General features: G+C 36.3%; 1 protein-coding gene across 2 annotated transcripts in view; it reads right to left on the bottom strand.

Annotated features, from left to right (window-relative positions):
• Positions 1-2,354: 2,354 nt before the first annotated feature.
• Positions 2,355-20,895, bottom strand: part of KLF8 (Kruppel like factor 8) — a 314,262-nt gene continuing 295,721 nt past the window's right edge. For both annotated transcript variants that reach the window (XM_043897120.1, XM_043897121.1), the window contains exon 6: positions 2,355-8,605. In XM_043897120.1, the coding sequence (XP_043753055.1) occupies positions 8,424-8,605 (182 nt within the window). In that variant the 3' untranslated portion in view covers positions 2,355-8,423. The remainder of the gene's footprint in view (positions 8,606-20,895) is intronic.

Raw genomic sequence — 20,895 nt, 5'->3', positions numbered from 1 at the left:
AAGGACTTATATTAAATCCTCAAGCCAAGGTCCTTCATTTCTCTTAATACAAAGGCACAGCAATCTGGTAGGTGTAGATCATTCCAAAACAATATGATTTGAAGATCATTTCATACAGGCTAATATACATTTACTTCATTCCCATTAACTCCTGCATTATGTTCCACAGTATAAGTTATACCATTGTTCATTGTCATTCCCCTGTTGATAGATGTTTAGGTTATTTATAATTTTTCATGGTTATAATCAGTGCTGAAGCAAACATCTTTATTGTATATGTACCAACCTCTGTATATAATATATTACCTCTCTGTAATACCCCAAAGTCAAATTTCTGGGACATAGAGTATTTGACCTTTTTGGTAATAATAAACATAAAAAAATTTCATCCAGTGTGACTACCATTTTTTATCTCCAGCCGGTAGTGTATAATTATTGCCCATTTCCATATATTTTGCCAACACTTGTTCTTATGAAACATATATTCCAGTCAAATTAGTGGGAAATTGTTCTCATTTTATTTTTTTAAGTTTGCATTATTTATCTTAAAGTTTTTATTGGAGTATAGTTGATTTAAAATATTACAGTAGTTTCTGCTGTACAGCAAAGTGAATCAGTTATACATCTACATATATCCAGTGCTTTTTAGATTCTTTTCTCATATAGGTCATTACAGAGTATTGAGTTCCCTGTGCTATACAGTAGGTCTTTATTAGTTATGTATTTTATATATAGTAGTATGTATATGTGAACTGCAATTCCAGTTTATCCATCCTCTCTTTTGCCCCTGGAAATCATGTTTGTTTTCTACATCTATGACTCTATTTCTATTTTGTAAATAAGTTCATTTGTATCTTATTATTAAATTTCACATATAAGCAATATCATTTAAGATCTTTTTTTCTTTATCTGACTTACCTCATTCAGTATGACAATCTCTAGGTCCATCCATGTTGCTGCAAATGACATTATTTCATTTTTTAAAAATCTATTTTCCATGATTAGTAGTGATGTGAAACGTCTTTTTATATGTTTATTGACTATATACAACCTGTGAATTATTAATTTTTAATTCTTTTTATTACTTGTATGATTTTTTTAATCGGAGAAGGCAATGGCAACCCACTCCAGTACGCTTGCCTGGAAAATCCCATGGATGGAGGAGCCTGGTGGGCTGCAGTCCATGGGGTCGCTAAGAGTCGGACATGACTGAGCGACTTCACTTTCACTTTCCACTTTCACTCCTTGGAGAAGGAAATGGCAACCCACTCCAGTGTTCTTGCCTGGAGAATCCCATGGATGGGGGAGCCTGGTGGGCTGCCATCTATGGGGTCGCACAGAGTCGGACACTACTGAAGTGACTTAGCAGCAGCAGCCACATGATTTTTTAATATGTGCTAGACATAAAGCCTGTGTTGTATTTGGATGTCTTTCAACTGTTTATGGTATTTTTACTATTCAAATGCTTTTAATTTTTAGTAATATTGAACATATATCTATTATGAGACAAGGCATTATTGTGTTTCTTTTCATGATGATATCCCCTATTAGGGAGTGAATTTCTTGAGAGCAGTGGTGTTTTATTCATCTCTATGGCAACCAGCAAAGAGCCTGGATTATTGATAGTTTTTCAGTCAATATATTTGTAGCATCGAGTTGATGATGTTTTTAAACCAAAGGGATGACAGTGACTCTCATAATAAATAAATGAGTTAAAATATTATTGGGAAACATAAAGCCTGAGATTCCTTGTTTTATATCATTTGTAGTGAAAATCCCTTTCTATCAGCTCCAAGAATAGTTATTCTTCAATCTGTTCTTCTAGCTCTTGATCTTACTCTCACAGGATGTCCTCCCTCTCCTTTACTTCTTTCCCAGCATCTCTCTGAAATACAAAGTTTTCCAAAGCAGAGTCCATAGACTACAGACAAGGCAGCTTCCGATATCACCTACCCAGAGGTGGTATTTGTACTGAAGTAGCTTTGGAGTTTAAAATTGTCCCAATGCCCTTCTCTCCTGAATTCCTTCTTATGAAAAAACAAACAAGATGGTAAGGGAACAGGGATGGGCAAGGAAACCTGACCAGCTGAGTCTGTACCACACAGGGTGGTAAGACATTCACTGTAAGACATATACAAAAGGGGCACAGTCTCCATTCAGTCCTATTCAGGGACATGCTGAAACGATCTCAAGAATGGTGAGGGCCTCATGTGCTTAAGCAGAGAAATTATTGTGTTTAAGATAGCCTAGCTTCCAACTTTACCCAGTTAAGGGAAAAATGATCTACTTGTGCCATGCCATGTTGTAGAATAGTAAAATGAAGACAAAGTCAAGATAATAGTCATGGATTCTCAAGCTTAAAAAATTTATTAATTATAAAAGTACAATAATCAAACATAACAAGATTGCTTATTTCCCAAGCATACACCCTGCCTGGATGCCACAGAGGAAAAGTCCCATTGGGTTAAAACAGAGTAATCTCCAAGTGACCATGCTAACTGAGGCAGTTTTTTAGTATTTCCAGGGGTCTAACAAACTTGTGTATGAGATTGCTCATGATCCTAGGCTCAAAGCCATGCCTCTGTAACAAGAACTAGTATAAAATAGAGGGAAAAAACAGAGTGTTGCTCTAAATCACTGAAATAATGAGGCCCAGATATAGGAGTTATAAAGACTAAAGCTTAATAACATACTGTTCTATAATTTCTTTAAATAAAAATGACAAAAAAAAAAACACCAGTCATTTCACTGCAGGCTCCTTTCCTCAACAAAAAAATGAAGAGTCAATTTCTGGCACTGTTCACCTACTGTGTCTCCTGTCAAAAAAACAAAGATGAAAACCACTAGGGAGTCTCTTCCTCTGTTTATTCAGAAATACAATGAAAACAGCACACATACAACAGTTATAATGTCCAAAACAACTATCTGTACTGATCCTGGGAAACATCTACAGAAAGGAAGGAGAGCTTCTTAATAAGATACTATCTCTCCCCCTGTCTCCGACACTCCACCAGAAAAGAAATGGGAGGTAAAACCAGTATTTGAGAATCAAAGAAATATCCTGTCACTAGTGAAAATTCTATCCTCTTCCATTCCACTCCTAGCCCAACCACCCCACCCCATTTCCCTTCTACCTATACTGTTCATAATATAGTAAGTGTGGAAAGATAAAATGTAACTGATGAAGCTGGACTGGCCAAGGTTTGAAAAGTTGTGGTAAATTTCCTCTGTACTTCTGACAGGGTGACATACAATGTGGTCCAGACAGAGTGAGGGTAGGGGAAGAAAACAGATTTTAAAGCAATGGATTTGGCCTACTTAATTCCTTTAGACCCTAATATGCTTTGAGTATAGAAACAGGTGAGAATCCTATAGTTAGCAATGAGTAGAATGTAGGGAAATTGAGAGAAAGAGATAATATTGCTTCCAGTGACCACTCTTCAATTATCCTTGCTGTTGACTCAAATTTAGCTCTTTATCATCCAGAAAGCTTAATCCTCTCCTTCTTCTAGGGTAAATATAGAGTACTATAATTATCATAGTGGTAATCATAATACTTTGTTGTTCATCTAAGTATCACTTGTCATTTTTGCCAACATCCATTAGTGATAATCCTCACAACATTCCTGTGAGGTAGATATTTGGATCCCCATTTTACAGATGGGTTAAGTGTGGCACAAAAAGGTGATGTGACTTGCCTAAGGTCAATAAAGTGAGAGATGAGAAAATGTGGAAGAGAGATAACAGGGTAGCACCTCTATTGTCAGAGAGCCATATTTTTCAGTGAGAAAAGATAGTGCTAAATGTTTCTTTAAATTGGGCACATCCACTTTCTTCAGTGTACATACTTCTATATAGGTATTGGTACACTATGGAAGATCAATAATTTCCCTTGGCTTATTAAAGATTAGGTCAATTCCAAATGATCTGGTTCTTAAAAAAAAAAAAGTTTTGAGAGAAGGATACACCCCAAGTTCCTGGAACTCAGGTCATAGAAATCACTAATTCCTGAATTTTGCAGATCACTTTGTTTCAAAGAGCTATTGGAGTTCTAAAAATGTTACTATCATGTACATGAGCACTGTGCTCTAGGTGTTTCCACAGTTATAGAAGTAAACAATTCAGATACCACTATACAGGTACTCTGGAACTGAGCAATTAAGTAAGTAGATGGCAAAGTGTGGGAGCCAGGTTTCTCACTGTTGGAGTGGAAGGTCAGAGTAAACAAAGGTTAAATTAATAGTAAACAAAGGGTAAGATGATCCATGTGATAATGGATTGGAGTTGGATACATCAGTATGAACTCATGTTTAGGTTAATAAAGATATGGATGATTACATACAGAACTATCTATAGATACATGTATGTATATATAGATATACATGGGTTAGTATATATGCATATATTTCCTTGCTCTATCAGCTGAAATGACCTAGAGGCAACAAGACAACTGTAGCAATAAGCATACCTAATGCCCAGATCTTGATTTCTAACATAATTTTCCATTAACAGAAACCAGGACTCATTAAAGAAATGGTTGATTATAGGATTGGGGGTAAAAAAAAGAAATACAAGATGAGCTTGGAGCATCTTGTAGTGCTACAAAATAAAGGTGTCCTAAAAAAAATGATGGGGTATGTCCAAAGTACATGAAAGTCAAGCCAAAAGAGTGCCCAATGGTCAAAGCTGGAACTATTTGAGAAACAAAATAAGTTGTATTGGATTATAACCCAAAGTACAAAATAAATATCCATGAGTCCATAGTGATACCTACCAATAAATGATTGAATAAATAAATAAATGAGGGAGAAGAGACAAATCTCCTATGCAGAATTCCCAATAATTATGTAGATACTCACCCTCAATGATGTAGTGCATAGCTAACCACTCCTTAAGTGTAGACTGTACATTGTGATTTCCTTCCAAAGGGTACAGTATGTAAGGTGGGACAGAGGAGAAACCTGACAAACAGTATCTCAGCCAGATGATCAAGATTAACATCAAGAGTATACGTCATGTTAATATGTATAGAAAATGGCAGTTCAACTTTGTGATCTTCATTCTCCAAACCTGTAAGCTCCGTTTAATCGTGAAAAATAATTAGATATTAGTTGAGGGGCTCCTCAAAACTGTCAAGGTCATAGGAAACAAGGAGAGTCTGAGAAATTGTCACAACCCAAAGAAGCCTAAGGAACTATGACTACTAAATGAGATGTGGTATCCTGAATGGATGCTGGAACAGAAAAATGATATTAAGTAAAAGCTAAGAAAATCTGAATAAAGTTTAGATTTTAGTTAATAGTAATGTATCATCATTACTTCATTAATTGCAACAAATATATCACTCTAATGAAAGATGCTAATAATAGGGAAAACTGGGCTTGAGGTATAGGGAAACTGTACAATTGTCACAATTTTTCTATAAATCTAAAACTGTTTTAAAATTAAAAGTTTATTTAAGAAGAAATTATTCTTGCAAACCTTTCTGTCTTGCCCATACATAATTCACTCTACCTAATGTACTCAGCTGTTCATATTCTTCATATTTTTCCTGAATTTTCCAATAATAATTATCAATAGTAATGGTCAACTGCCAATCATCTACAAATGGACGAATTCCACTGCAACAAATTCCAAGATATTATTCAACCCTATTGAACAAAACCATTTTCTATGCCATAGGCAACCATCCACATAATGGTGGTTTGCTGGTGTGAGCACAGTAAATACAATAAATTCCAAATGCTACCTTTGAGAGACAGTTCTTTTCCACATTTATTTAGCAAAGTTCTATGTGTTCTTGGTGTGGTACAGCACTATATTGTATTTGAGTACCTGTACTCCATGAAATATTCTTAATGAATTTTGACATATTTCCTAAAGAATATATAAATAATTTGTAAAGATTTTATCATTATTTGTAGGGAAGAGGACAATGAAAATAGGATTAGAATATTTTCCTGGCCATAGACAATTAATAAATCATTAATAAAGTCCCTCATTACTTTGCAGGGAAAATTTGAATAAAAGCTTAAAGATGTCAGGGATACCAATATTTGGGATCCTAATTTAAATATCCTACTTAGTAGGATTTGAACATAGTCTTTATTTATAAATAGATCATATGCTCCAATGCAAAAGATTTTGAGGTCTGAGGGGCACAGGTCAGTTATGAACTCTGAAAAAGAAGTCTCAAATCCAAACTCTGGAGAAAAAGAGTATGTCTTTGGATTCCACTGTGAAATACCATATCAACTACTCAATTATAAGCTTAACTTATGTATGATGGTAACTTTAACAACATAAGTTTCACCTTTAACAACCTGTCTTACAGCTGCATAGGGAGATACTCCCTATGCTTTAACAATTAGTCTGTAATGTGGAACTTGCAACCAAAAGTTAAGGTAAAACCTATGTCAAAATAACAAGGGTAAAATAGTAAAAATCTACATATCATTTTGAAAAATACAGGTAGTCCTTGAATTTATGAAGATTTATGATCTGGAAAGACACTGTACCTTGAAATGAGATAAATCAAACCTGAGATATTATAGAAAGTGTTAAAAATGGAAAAAAAATTGTGTGCCTAATGTTATATATCAATGACCATAAGCACATTTTACTTACCATTTAGTCAACTGTAAATTATTCTGTAAGTGGTTTAAATTTTTCTGAAGCATAACATATAAAATAAGACAAATACTGCAACCAATCATGTAATTTTTTTAAAAGTTGGTTTAATAATGTGATCCCTGGGAGAATGAGTGTGCAGGTCTATAAACCTCAAAGAAACATCTTGGGAAGAAATCTGACCCATATTTGTCTCATCTGCAAAATATTAATGATGGGTAGGACTATATAGTTGATAGGATCCCTTCTTGGTACTAGAATTCTATAATTTAGTCAGAATAAATGGCCTTGGAAGGTAGCCTAAAGTATTCAAGAGAGACTGGTTAAATATCTGCCAAGGAAAAGGGGATACCATATGAAGAGAATATTTTCCAGGAGAGAAGCTGTGTCCACAATTAAGTGATTAAAAGCTCCCCTCCCCAACCCTGGGAGAGGACATTTGCCATGTGGAGGTAGATCTGAGGTCCAGCGCCTGGAACAGAGGGTTTTATGTCCCAGACATTATGATAAACCAGTCTGATTAGGTAACCAAATGTGTATATTAAGCAACTTGCTATAATGGATAAAAGAAATGTCTTAGATGTTCACAGCAGTTGTAGAACACCAAATTGCTTTCTGTTTGCTATTAATACTTTTCACTAAAATCTTCTTATATTCCATTTGAAACATACAGGAATGCATGTTAATAACCATGGAATTAACACATTTTCTCTTCTAACCTCTCACCTCTGCGTAACATGGCCCCAGTGTGTCATTTTTTCATCATGCAGTATGTTCAAAACAGTAGCTTTATGTAAACAGAAGAATAAACAGTACAGCTATCACCTCAAGACACTGTCTCAACAGATTGTCATTTGAATGACGCTTGTGATTACAGCACTTTTGATATCCTATACAAAGGAAAGTCCCCCTCTATTTGTTTACAGGATCATCTTGGGTCTACTTGCTCCTATCACTGCCCAATTGACTCTCCTGAAACATTTTTTTTTTTCCATACTGGCATGTTAGTGTGTGCTTTGAAAATTTTATCCAAGTTTAACATAACAAAGAATGTAACTGTGTAGAAAAATCTTTAATCCTGAAGGAGGAGGAGGAAGAAGAGGATGAAAAGGAGGACAAGAAGATCCTTTATTTCCCTTTGATGGACTAAAGAAGCAAGAAGCACCAGCACTGTCTGAAAACCACAATGTAAGAACAAATAGGAATGGTTTTACACAATCTTTGAGTTTGGTATGGGACTCAGTTTATTCACCAAGAATGTGCCCTATACTCAGGACCCAAATACCTGTAAATCTTATCAACCAACTACAATGTTATGCCCTCTTTTGCCTGGGAACTTGAAAAAAGTCATTTTAGTACACTACCAACCACATTGATATATTGATTCAAAAATATGGATAAGAATTCTATAAAACAAGAGAAAAATAAAAAAAAAAGCAGCATATGTTTGTTCACAGCCTTGAATTTGATTCCTGTGTTCTTATTGTAGGAAGAATGTCCTATCTCATAACGGGCAGGGGAGGGGGCAACCATGGGTGCCGCACTGGAATTCAACCCATGTGGAGGTTGAAAAAAATTGGGGATGAGACAAGGAAGAAATGAAGATGGAATATAAGGAGTCTTCACGAAAGATCAGCTATCTTTTCCTCCAATCTCATCAGTCTGGGTCAGTGAGCTGTATCCCATCCCACAGGCAAGCTGAGTCAAAGAGGAAAAGATGATCATGATCTTATAGAACACGGGCGTGTGCACGAAAGAGACCAGTGCAGCTCTTCTAGTGCAGTCTGTACCGCTTACGCGGTGTCATGGCGCCGGCGGTGCAGAGACAGGTGGTCAGAGCGAGAAAAGCTACGATTGCAGTCTGTGCACCGGAAAGGCTTGATGCCTGTGTGCTTGCGGAAATGGCGGGTGAGCTCATCCGAGCGAGCAAATTTCCAAGAGCAACCATCCCAAGTGCATTTATAAGGCTTCTCTCCTAAAAAAAGAAAATATGACAAAACAAAAGAAGTCAGACAAGAGACGTTTGGATACTGAAAAGATAACAGAGTACATAACCTTTTATTAAGGCTTTGGTCAAAAACTTAAGCAATCACTTTACAGACTTTTCTCCTTCACTTATACTGAAGTCCCAAAGAAAAGCCACGATGGTTGAAAGGAAAACACATAGGCTGTGCCTCAAACTGGCCTTTGTTTAAATCCTGGCTATAATACATAGTAGTTGTGTGACCTTAAATAAGTCATTTCTCCCTGACTGGGTCTCTGTTTTCTCATCTCTTGAGAGGGATAAAAACATCTCACAAGGTTGTTTGAAAGGTTGTTTAAACACAGCCAACAAATGATGAAACTGAGATCCAAACCCAAATCATTGATATTTTCCACTATACCACATGGTAGTTAACTATATTTTCTTCTCTAATACCTCCCAACAAATGGTCTGAAATAGAACCATACATGCAGAAAGAATGTGTGATTCACTGGAATGGAATCTCAGCTTTCTCTGTGAAAGACCAGAAAGACCTTTCTCTGTGAAAGATCAGAAACTCAATGGCATGGAATGGGGTGAGAAGTGTCAAGTCAAACTATTTGAAATAGATGCACTTAGGCTATATATTGAATATGTATGCTCTGGGTAGAAAACTAAGTGAAAAAAGTAATATTAACACAGTATGACTCCCATAGTGGTGTATATATCACCTAACACATATTTATATATTCAGAAAAAAGGCAAGATCAATTCACTTAAATGTAAATTATGAGAGGAATTAACAGTGAGTGAATATCCAGAAGGTGAGAATGAGAATGGTGAGAAGAGGAATTTCTCTTTTTACTTTGCACCTTTCTGTATTGTTGGAATGTTTTAAAAATCATGGTATTGTATCTTATAATAAAAATTTTAAAGTAAAAAGATAAGAAGCTATATAATAAAAAATAAATATTTACTATGGTTAAGGTCATAGGATTAGGGTAATGATTATTTTCCTTGTAATGTGCTTCTCTATTTCCCATCTTCTACAATGACCATGTATAATCTTATAATCATATATAAGTGACAATGAAGATACAAAATGCATTGTTTTCATTAATTATTAAGTTTATTTATTTATTTATTTTTGGCTGTGTTGGGTATTTGTTACTGCACATGGACTTTCTCTAGTTGCAGTGAGCAGGGGCTAATCTTTGTTGTGATGTGTTCTTACTGAGGTGGCTTCTCTTGTTATGAAGCACAGGCCCTACAGTGCATGGGCTTCAGTAGCTGTGGATCTTGGGCTTAGTTGCATGTGAGATCTTCCTGGACCAGGGATCAAATCTGTGTCCCTGCATTGGCAGGTGGATTCTTAACCACTGGACCCCAGGGAAGTTCAAAATGCATTGGTATTTTAATGGTTTGTCTTACTCTAGCTCATTCTCCCCTTTCTCCTTATAAATGCTCTAGAGTATTTTATTTTATGTTGTAGTAAATTCTGGTGGCAATCTGGTTTGCATATGTTGTTTTTCAGCTTACTGCTCAACACTTACTAATCTTTCCAAGTGCTTACTAATTTAATTAACTGTGTAACTTTCAAATAATGAGCAACAGAATGACATTCACTCTGACTCACAGTTGTGGAAAATACCAAGGCAACTATTTTGAGGATTCATTCCAATTACTGATAATTTCAGTATTGATACCAATTATTTGATACCTATTACTGATAATTTCAATATTCAGACATTGGTGCATTAGCTGTTAAGAATAATGGGATAAGAGTTGGATATATTGAAAACAAAAGATGGCCAATGAAATGTTATAAAATGAAAAGAAAAAGCTACTGAATAGCTAAGCATCACACACACACACACACACACACACACACATGCACAGTAGGATCCCATTTATGGTTGGAGGTAGGGGTAATGTGCAACACTAAACATTTTTAAACTCAAAAATGACTTGATCATGTTGAATGTTGAAATGATCTAGCCATGATATGCAAGATGGTTTACAACGGGTACAAAGCTACTGGCTTAATCTCTTGTCTGGCACATATAGGTACTCAAAATATTTACTGAATTGATGAGGGAAACTAGAGTAAATGTAACATAAGATTGAAATAAATAAAATCAGAAATAAGAGACAAGATATTACAATGGATGCCTCAGAAATAAAAATGGTCAGAAAAGACAATTATGTATAACTATATGCCAACAAACTAGATAACTTATAAGAAAGGGATAAATTCCTAGAAACATAGCCTACAAAAAGTAAATTAAAAAGAAACAGGAAGCTTGAATAGATCAATAACAAATAAAGAGATTAAATCAGTAACCAAAAATCTCTGAACAAAGAAAAGCCCAGGACCAGAGTGCTTCACAAATGAATTCTACAAAACATTCAAAGAATTTATACTAATTCTTCTTAATATCTTCCAAAAATGGGATAGGAGGGAACACTTCCAAACTTATTCTATGAGGACAGCATCACTTTGATATCAAAACCAAACAAAGTGCAAGATAAGAAAACTATAGGTCAATATCCTTGATAAATACACATGCAAAAATCCTCAATAAAATCCCACCAAACTGAATTCAACAGTATATTAAAAGGACTATGCACCATGATAAAGTTAGACTTATCCCTAGGATGATAAAAGGATAGTTCAGTGTATTTAATCAATCAGTGGGATAAAACACATTACCAAATTTAAGAAAAAATTGGCATGATTATCTTAATAGTTGCAGGAAAGCACTTGAAAAAGTTCATGGTGGATTTTCAAGATGGCGGAGGAGTAAGAAATGGAGATCACCTTCCTCCCCACAAATACATCAAAAATACATCTGCATGTGGAACGACTGCTACGGAACACATTCTGAATGCTGGCAGAAGACCCCAGACTTCCAAAAAGGCAAGCTAATCTCCACAGAATGAAGTAGGGCAAAAGATAAAGATTTAAAAAAGAGACAAAGGAATTGGGATGGAGACCTGTATCCCAGGGAGGGAGCCATAAAGAGGAAAAGTTTCCACACACTCAGAAACCCCCTCACGAGCAGGGACAGAGAAGTTTTAGAGCCTTAAAGGGGAACTCAGCAACAGGTGCTTGGAAGGCAAAATGGATAGAATTCACCACAGAGGCGGTTGTCGATTAGCACATCCCAGCCCAAGACACTGTTTGCACACCTGCCATGGCACATGGGGATTGGGTACTGAGGCTCAGGCTTCAGAGGTCAGACCCTAGGGAAAGGACGGGGGTTGACTGCCATGAAGATACTCTGAGGGGGCTAGTATGACACAGCTGAGGGAATCCAGGGAAAAGCATGGGCCTATCACAGAGGCAAGAGATAATTGTAATGGGAACCCTTTAACTCCACACAGATCACAGATCACAGGACCCCACCTTTGTGTGTGCCATAGGTGGGACAAGCTGCAGCTGCGGACTGCAATGCCAGAGGCTGGGATATACTGGCTGGCCACCACAAAGGTTGGCATGAGTGCTGGAGGCAGAACTAGCTACAACAGAAGTTTGAGATTCCAGAGCAGGATATGCCAGACAGTTGGCCACCACCAAAGCCTGCTCAAGTGCCAGAGGCATGGGAAAAGATGCCACTACAGTCCTGATCCCAGTGGTTGCTGCTATCATCAAGCTGTGAGCAGCTGCAGTTCACTGCCCACACCTTTCTGGGAGGCTATACAGCTTGGCTCGGCCAAGGGACACACGACATAGGGCCAATTCCCCTGGGGGAGCCCATGACCTGACTCAGGCAGGACCAAATTTTTGCAGGTCTTGGCCACCACAGGCACTCCCCTCACACACCAGTTGTGTCTGTTGTAAACCTCACTATTTGCTGCCCAACTGAGCGAGTGAGACCAAATAAGCCACCACTTTTGCCCCCTCTTATCTGGACAGGGAACAGACACTGGAGGGTGGCCTACAAGCAGAGGTGGGGGCAAAACCAAAGCTGAGCACCTGGAGCTGTGTGGCCAGAGAAGAGTCAGGGGAATAGCTTCTGCAGCTTCAGGTTCACCAGATTAAATCCCCACAATTAGTTTGAGACTGTGGACTTAGGGGGCAATTGTGGACTTTGGAAGCAAGTATAAGCTGGAGTGAAGACACATCTGAGTCTGAGCTGGCCCCACAGTGCCCACAGCAGATCCAGAGACCTTCCTAGAAATATTGGAGGACTTAAGAGTAGGCAGTTTGACTGGAGTTCACTGTGTGGTGAGGACAACAGAGGACATAGGAGGACATTCTTCTTATTACTACTCTCTTTCTCTCTATTTTTGTCTTTTTTCTTTTTTGTATTGTTCTGTTGCTATTTTATTATTCCATTATTTTTTTTTTAGAAAAATTACTTAATTTTTCCTTTTAAAACGCTTTTACTTAAAAAATAAACTTTATTTTTCCCATTTACAGTACTTTTTTGTTATGTTGCATTTTTCCCCTATAGTTTTGGTTTTGTATTTTTGTTAATCTAGATTGTAGTATTCGTTTTCACTTATGGGTTTCTTTATTGGTTTGACTGCTCTCCTCTTTTTTGGTTCCTATTTTTGTTCTTTTTTTCTAACTTCTTTGCTTTTTCTGAGGCTCTGATTCTCTTCGGGAGTTCTTGTCTATTTAGTGTTATTCTTAACTTTTGTCTTCGAGTTTTGTCGGTCCATGCTTTTGTTTGTTTGACTTCCTTATCCCCCCTTTTACTCTTTCTTCTCCTTTTCTCTCTTTCTTTCTCTTCTGTGCTGTGTGGCTGGTGGAGCCTTGGTGCTGTAGTAAAGGATCAGGCTTGAACTTCTGAAGTGGGAGACCCAAGTCCAGAACCTTGTACCACCAGAGAATTCTTGACACCATGCAATGTTAATCAGCAAGAGTTCTCCTGAAGACCTCCATCTCAACACTAAGACCAGGACCAACCCAAAGGCTAGCAAGATCTACTGTCAGACACTTCATGTAAAACTATGCAAAACAGTAATACAACTCTGCCCATTAGTAGACAGAGTACCCAAAGCCCCACCACACCAACAGACACCACAAAACACACCACTGGATATGGCACTACCCTTCAGAGAGACAAGATCCAGTTGCATCCACCAGAATATAGGCACCAGTCCCCCTCAAGAGGAAACTTCACAAGGCATGGTCCAACCCCACACACTGTGGGCAGACTCCACAAGTAACAGGAACTATGAACTTCTAGGCTGAATAAAGGAGACCTCAAACACAGTAAATTAAACAAAATTAAAAGGCAGAGAAATATGTAGCAGGTAAAGGAATATAGTTAAAACCCATAAGACAAAACAAATGAAAAAATACCTGAAAAATATTTTCACTCTACCTGAAAAATAATTCAGAGTAATGAGAGTAAAAATGATCCAAAATCTTGGAAACAAAATGGAGGCATAGATAAACAGAATGGAGGTATGGATTGAGAGATCTTCTCAGGTGGCACTAGTGGTAAAGAACCTGCCTGCCAATGCAAGAGATGTAAGAGATGTGGGTCCAATCCCTGGGTTGGAAAGATCTCCTAGAGAAGGACATGGCAACCTGCTCAAGTATTCTTGCCTGGAAAAGCCCATGGAGAGAAAAACCTGGCAGGCTACTGTCCATAAGGTCACACAGAGTTGGACATGACTGAAGTGACTTAGCACCTATATGGATTGAGAAGATAACAAGCACATAGAAAAAAACAAACAAAACAAAGCATAGACAATCAGCAATGAACAACAAATAGCTGAGATATAAAATACACTATAGGAAACCAATAGCAGAATAACTGAGGCAGAAAAATGGACAAATTATCTGGATGGTAGAATGGTGGAAATAACTGCAGTATAGCAGAATAAATAAAAAAGAATGAAAAAAAATGAGGATAGTCTAAGAGACCTCTGGGACTACATTAAGTAAACAAACATTTAAATTATAGGAGTCCCAGAAAAAGAAGAGAAAATGAAAGGGTATGAGAAAACATATGAGATTATAGGTGAAAATTTCTCTAACATGGGAAAGGAAATAGCAACCCAAGTCCAGAAAGCCCTGAGTCCCATACAGGATAAATCCAAAGAGAAATGCAGCAAAATACATAACAATCAAACTAACAAAAATCAAATAGAAAAAAAAAATTAAAATAATCAAGGAAAAAAACAACAAATAACATATCAGAAGATCCCCGTAAGGCTAACAGTTTATCTTTCAAGAGAAATTCTACAGGCCAGAAGGGAGTGGCAGGATATACTTAAAGTGATGAAAGGAAAAAACTTAACAACCAAGATTACTGTATCCAGCAAAGGTCTCATTCAGATATGATGGAGAAATCAAAAGCTTTAAAGATAAGCAAAATTAAGAGAATTCAGCACCACAAATCCAGCTTCACATCAAATGCCAAAGGAATTTCTTTAGACAGGAAATGGGAGAAAAAAGATATACAACAACAAAGTTCAACTGATAACATAAATGGTAGATCATATATATCAATAACCACCTTAAATGTAAATGAGTGAAATGCTCCAACCAAAAGACAAAGACTGGCTGAATGGACCTCTATGTATCCAGTCTACAATGATGAACCTCATACTTTGGGACACGTGCAGACTGAAAATGAGTGTCCAGAAAAAGATGTTCCATAAATATGGAAATCAAAAGAAAGAAAGAGTAACAATACTCATGGCAGATAAAATAAACTTTAAAGACTGTTGTGAGAGATAAAGAAGGACACTACAAAATAATCAATGGATCAATCCAGGAAGAATATATAGCAACTATAAATATATATGCACCCAACATAGGAGGATCTCAAGACATTAGGCAAATGATAACAAATATAAAAGGGGAAATTGACAACAACACAATAATAGTGGGTGATTTTAACACCCCACTCACACCAATGGACAGATCACCCAGACAGAAAATTAATAAGAAAACAAAAGCCTATAATGACACATGGGACCAAATGGATTTAATTGATATAATAGGACATTTCATCTGAAAGAAGTAGAATTCACTTTATTCTCAAGCCCACAGGGATCATTCTCCAGGATAGATCACATACTGCATCACAAATCAAGCCTTGGTAAATTTTAATAAATTGAAATTGTATCCAGCATTTTTTTTTCTCACTAAAATGCTATAAGACTGGATATCAACTACTGGGGGAAAAAACTATAAAATATACACACACATGGATGCTAAACAATACCCTTCTGAATAACCAACAGGTCATTGAAGAAATCGAAGAAGAAATTAAAAATATCTAAGAATGTATGACACTGAAAACCTGACAACTCAAAACCTATGGGATGTAGTAAAAGCAGTGCTAAGAGGGAAGTTTATAGTAACATAAGCCTACAGCAAGAAAAAAGAAAAACATCAAATAAACAATCTAACCTTAGACCTAAAGTAACTAGAAAAAGGAGCACAAAAATCCCCAAGTTAGTTGAAGGAAATAAATCATAAAGATCAGAGCAGAAATAAATGAAATAGAAATAAAGAAAACAACAGCAAAAATCAATGAAACTAAAAGCTGGTTATTTGAAAAAATACACAAAATAGATGAACCTTTAGCCAGACTTACCAAGAACAAAAGGGAGAGGACTCAAATCAATAAAATTAAAAATGAAAAAGGAGAAATTACAACAGAAAAGGTAGAAATACAAAGGATCATAAGAAACTACCACAAGCAACTATATGCCAATACAGTGGACAACCTAAAAGAAACGGACAAATTCTTAGAAAGGTACAACCATCCAAGACTGAAACAAGGAGAAATAGAAAATATGAACACACCAATCACGAGCACTGAAATTTGAAACTGTGTCAACATTTTCCTAGCAACAAATAGCCCAGAGCCTGATGGTTTCACAGGTGAATTCTACCAAAAATTTAGAGAACAGCTAACATCCATTCTGGGCCTCTCTGGTGGCTCAGATGGTAAAGAATCTGCCTGTAATGTGTGAGACCTGAGTTCGATCCCTGGGTTGGGAAGATCCCATGGAGGAGGGCATGGCAACCCGCTCCAGTATTCTTGTCTGGATAATTCCCATGGACAGAGGAGCCTGGCAGGCTACAGGCCATGGGGTCATAAAGAGTTGGACATGAGTAAGTGACTAAGCACAGCACAACAGCTATCCTACTCAAACTCTTCCAGAAAATTGCAGAGGAATGAAAACTCCCAAACTCATTTTACAAGACTATCATCATCATCCTGACACAAAAACCAGACATAGATACCACAAGAAAAGAAAACTACAGGCCAATAACCTTCCTTAACATAAATGCAAAAATCCTTAACAAAATACTGGCAAACCAAATCTCACAACACATAAAAAGGATCATACATCATGATCATGTGGGGTTTATCCCAGGGATACAAGGATTCTTCAATACACACAAATGAATCAATGTGATACATCATATCAAGAAACTGAAAGGTAAAAACACATGATCATCTCAATACATAATACCAAGAAAGCTTTTGACAAAATTCAATACTCATTTGTGATTAAAAATTCTCCAGAAAGTAGGCATAGAAGGAACCTACCACAGCATAATAAAAGCTATATATGACAAGAAAGAAAGAAAGCGAAGTTGCTCAGTTTTGTCCAACTCTTTGCAACCCCATGGACTGTAGCCTGCCAGGCTCCTCCGTCCATGGGATTTTCCAGGCAAGAACACCACAGTGGGTTGCCATTTCCTTCTCCAGGGGATCTTCATGACCCAGAGATCGAATCCGGGTCTCTGACATTGCAGGCATATTCTTTACCATCTGAACCACCAGGGAATCCCTAACCCACACAAATATTCTCAACAGTGGAAAACTGAAAGGATTTCCTTAAAAATCAGCAACAAGACAAGGGTGTTCACTCTCACCACTATTATTCAATGTCATTTTTGGAAGTCCTAGCTATGGTAATCAGAGAAGAAAAATAAATAAAAAGAATCCAGATTGGAAAAGAAGAAGCAAAATTCTTACGATTTGCAGATGACATGATATTATACATAGAAAACCCAAAAGATGCCACCAGAAAATTACTGGAGTTGATCAAGGAAATTTAGTAAGGTTATGGGATACAAAATTAATATACAGAAATTTCTTGCATTCCTATACAGTAACAATGAAAAATCAGAAAGAAAAATTAAGGAAAAAAACACTCACCATTTTAACAAAAATAATGAAATACCTAGGAATAACTCTACCTAGAGAGAGAAAAGACATCTATGCAGAAAATTACAAGACACTAATGAAATAAATCAGAGACACAAACAGATGGAATGATATACCATTTTCTCATATTGGAAAAATCAATATTGTGAAGGCAATCTACAGATTCAATGCAATCCCTATTAAACTACCAATGGTATTTTTCACAGAACTAGAATCAAAAATATTCACAATTTGTGTGGAAACACAAAAGAACCCAAAGAGCCAAAGCAATCTTGAGAAAGGAAAAAGGAACCAGAGGAATCAACATTCTTGACTTCAGATTATACTACAAATTCATCAAGACAGTATGGTACTGGTACAAAACCAGAAGTATAGACCAATGAAACAAGATATAAAGACCAGAAACAACCCCACGCACCGATGGGCATCTTATCTTTGACAAAGGAGGCAAGAATATACAATGGAGAAAAGACAGTCTCTTCAATAAGTGGTACTAGGAGAACTGGATAGTGACATGTAAAATAATGAAATTAGAACACTTCCTAATACCACACACAAAAATAAACTCAAATGGATTAAAGACCTAAATGTAAGGCCAGACACTACAAAGCTCTTAGATCAAAATTATAGGCAGTATACTCTTTGATATAAATCACAGGAAGATCCTCTATGGCCGACCTCCTAGAGAAATGGAAATAAAACAAAAATAAACAAATGAGACCTAATTAAACTTAAAAGCTTTTCACAGCAAAGGAAACACTAAAGAAGATGAAAAGACAACCCTCAGAATGGGAGAAAATAATCACAAATGAAGCAACTAATCAAGAATTAATTTCCAAACATGCATAAGCAACACATAAACTCAATATCAGAAAACCAAGAGCCCAATAAAAAATGGGCAGAGAACATAAAAAAACATTTCTGCAAAGAAGACATACAGATAGCTGAGAAAAACATGTAAAGATGCTCAGCATCACTCTTTATTCGAGAAATGCAAATCAGAACTACAATGAGGTATCACTTCACACCAGTCAGAATGGCCACGGTAAAAAAAATCTACAAACAATTAATGCTGGAGAGCCTGTGGTTAAAAGGGAACCCTCCTGCACTGTTGGTGGGAATGTAAATCGGTACAGCCAATACGGAGAACACTATGGAGATTCCTTAACAAACTAGGAATAAAACTACCTCATTACTTGAGCAATCCCCCTACTGGGCATATACTCTGAGAAAGCCAATTTCAAAAAGACATCTATGTACCCCAGTGTTCATTGCAACACTATTTAAAATAACCAGGATATGGAAGCAACCTAAATGTCCATCAACAATTACATGGATTAAGAAGTTGTGGACATGGAAGCAACCTAGATGCCCATCAGCAGACGAATGGATAAGGAAGCTGTGGTACATATACACCATGGAATATTACTCAGCCATTAAAAAGAATTCATTTGAATCAGTTCTAATGAGATGGATGAAACTGGAGCCCATTATACAGAGTGAAGTAAGCCAGAAAGATAAAGAACATTACAGCATACTAACACATATATATGGAATTTAGAAAGATGGTAACGACAACCCTATATGCAAAACAGAAAAAGAGACACAGATGTACAGAACAGACTTTTGGACTCTGTTGGAGAAGGCGAGGGTGGGATGTTTCGAGAGAACAGCAGGTATATTATCTATAGTGAAACAGATCACCAGCCCAGGCTGGATGCATGAGACAAGTGCTCGGTCCTGGTGCACTGGGAAAACCCAGAGGAATCAGGTGGAGAGGGAGGTGGGAGGGGGGATCAGGATGGGGAATACATGTAACTCCATGGCTGATTCATGTCAATGTATGACAAAACCCACTGCAATGTTGTGAAGTAATTAGCCTCCAACTAATAAAAATAAAAGAAAAAAAAAAGTATCTGAAACAGAAATCAAGAAAACAAGACAATTCAAAATAACTACAAAAAGAATATAATAGGAATCAATTTAACTAATGAGGTTAAAGACTTGTGCATAGAAAATTATAAAACACTGATGAAGGAAATTAAAGAAGGCATAGGTGAATGAAAAGATATCTCATGTTCATGGGTTGGGAAAATTAACATTGTTAAAATATCCATAATACTCAAAGTGACCTATAGATGCAATTCAACCACAGATTCAATGTGACTCCTATCAAAACTCCAATGGTGGTTTTTACAGAAATAAAAAAAATAGTAATTCTAAAGTTCATGTGTAACAGCAAAAGACCCTGAATAACCAAAGCAATTTTAATAAAAAAGAGTAAGCTTGGAGGCATTTTTCAACATATATGACAAAACTACATTAATCAAGTACTGATATTAAAATAGACTTACAGACAAAAGGAAGAGAGAGCTCAGGTAGAAATATATGCATCTATAGTCAACTGATCTTCCACAACATGTCTATAGCAAACAATGGGAGAAAAATATCTTCAATAACTGGACTTGGAAAACTCGATATCCACATGTAGAAGAATGAAATTGGACTCATATCATATACAAAAATAATCTCAAAATTAATTTATGTCTTAAATATAAAACCAGAAACTGTAAGGCTACTAGAAGAAAACATAAGGGGAAGCTTTTCTTTTATTGAAGTATTTACAGTGTTGTGTTAGTTTTAGGTGTAAAGCAAAATGAACTGAATTTTTTTAGTGAATACCTGAATTAACACAATATGATACATAATACACATACTTCTATATATATTACAAATTTGAAGTCATATTTATACATGTATATTTATTATGAGATTATTTTCCATTTCAAGTCATTACAAGATAGTGAATATATCTCCCTGTGCTATATAGTAGATCCTTGTTTCTTATCTATTTGATGCATAGTAGCTTGTATCTGTTAATCCCATAAATCTAAATTATCCCTCTCATAATACCTTCCTCTTTGGTAACCATTAGTTTGTTTTCTATGACTATGAGTCTGTTTCTGTTTTGTATATAGATCATTTTTTATTATTTTTTAGATTCCACATGTGAGTGATATCATATATTGTCTTTGTCTGATTTACTTCATTAAGTACATATTCTAGGCCCATGCATATTGCTGAAAATGGCAATATTTCATTCTTTTTTATGGCTGAAAAATAATCACATATATATGTGTG

Source organism: Cervus elaphus, chromosome X, assembly GCF_910594005.1.
Source record: "Cervus elaphus chromosome X, mCerEla1.1, whole genome shotgun sequence".
NCBI lineage: Eukaryota > Metazoa > Chordata > Mammalia > Artiodactyla > Cervidae > Cervus > Cervus elaphus.
Note: the sequence above shows the minus strand (reverse complement) of the source record. Positions and strands in the feature narration are given on the sequence as shown.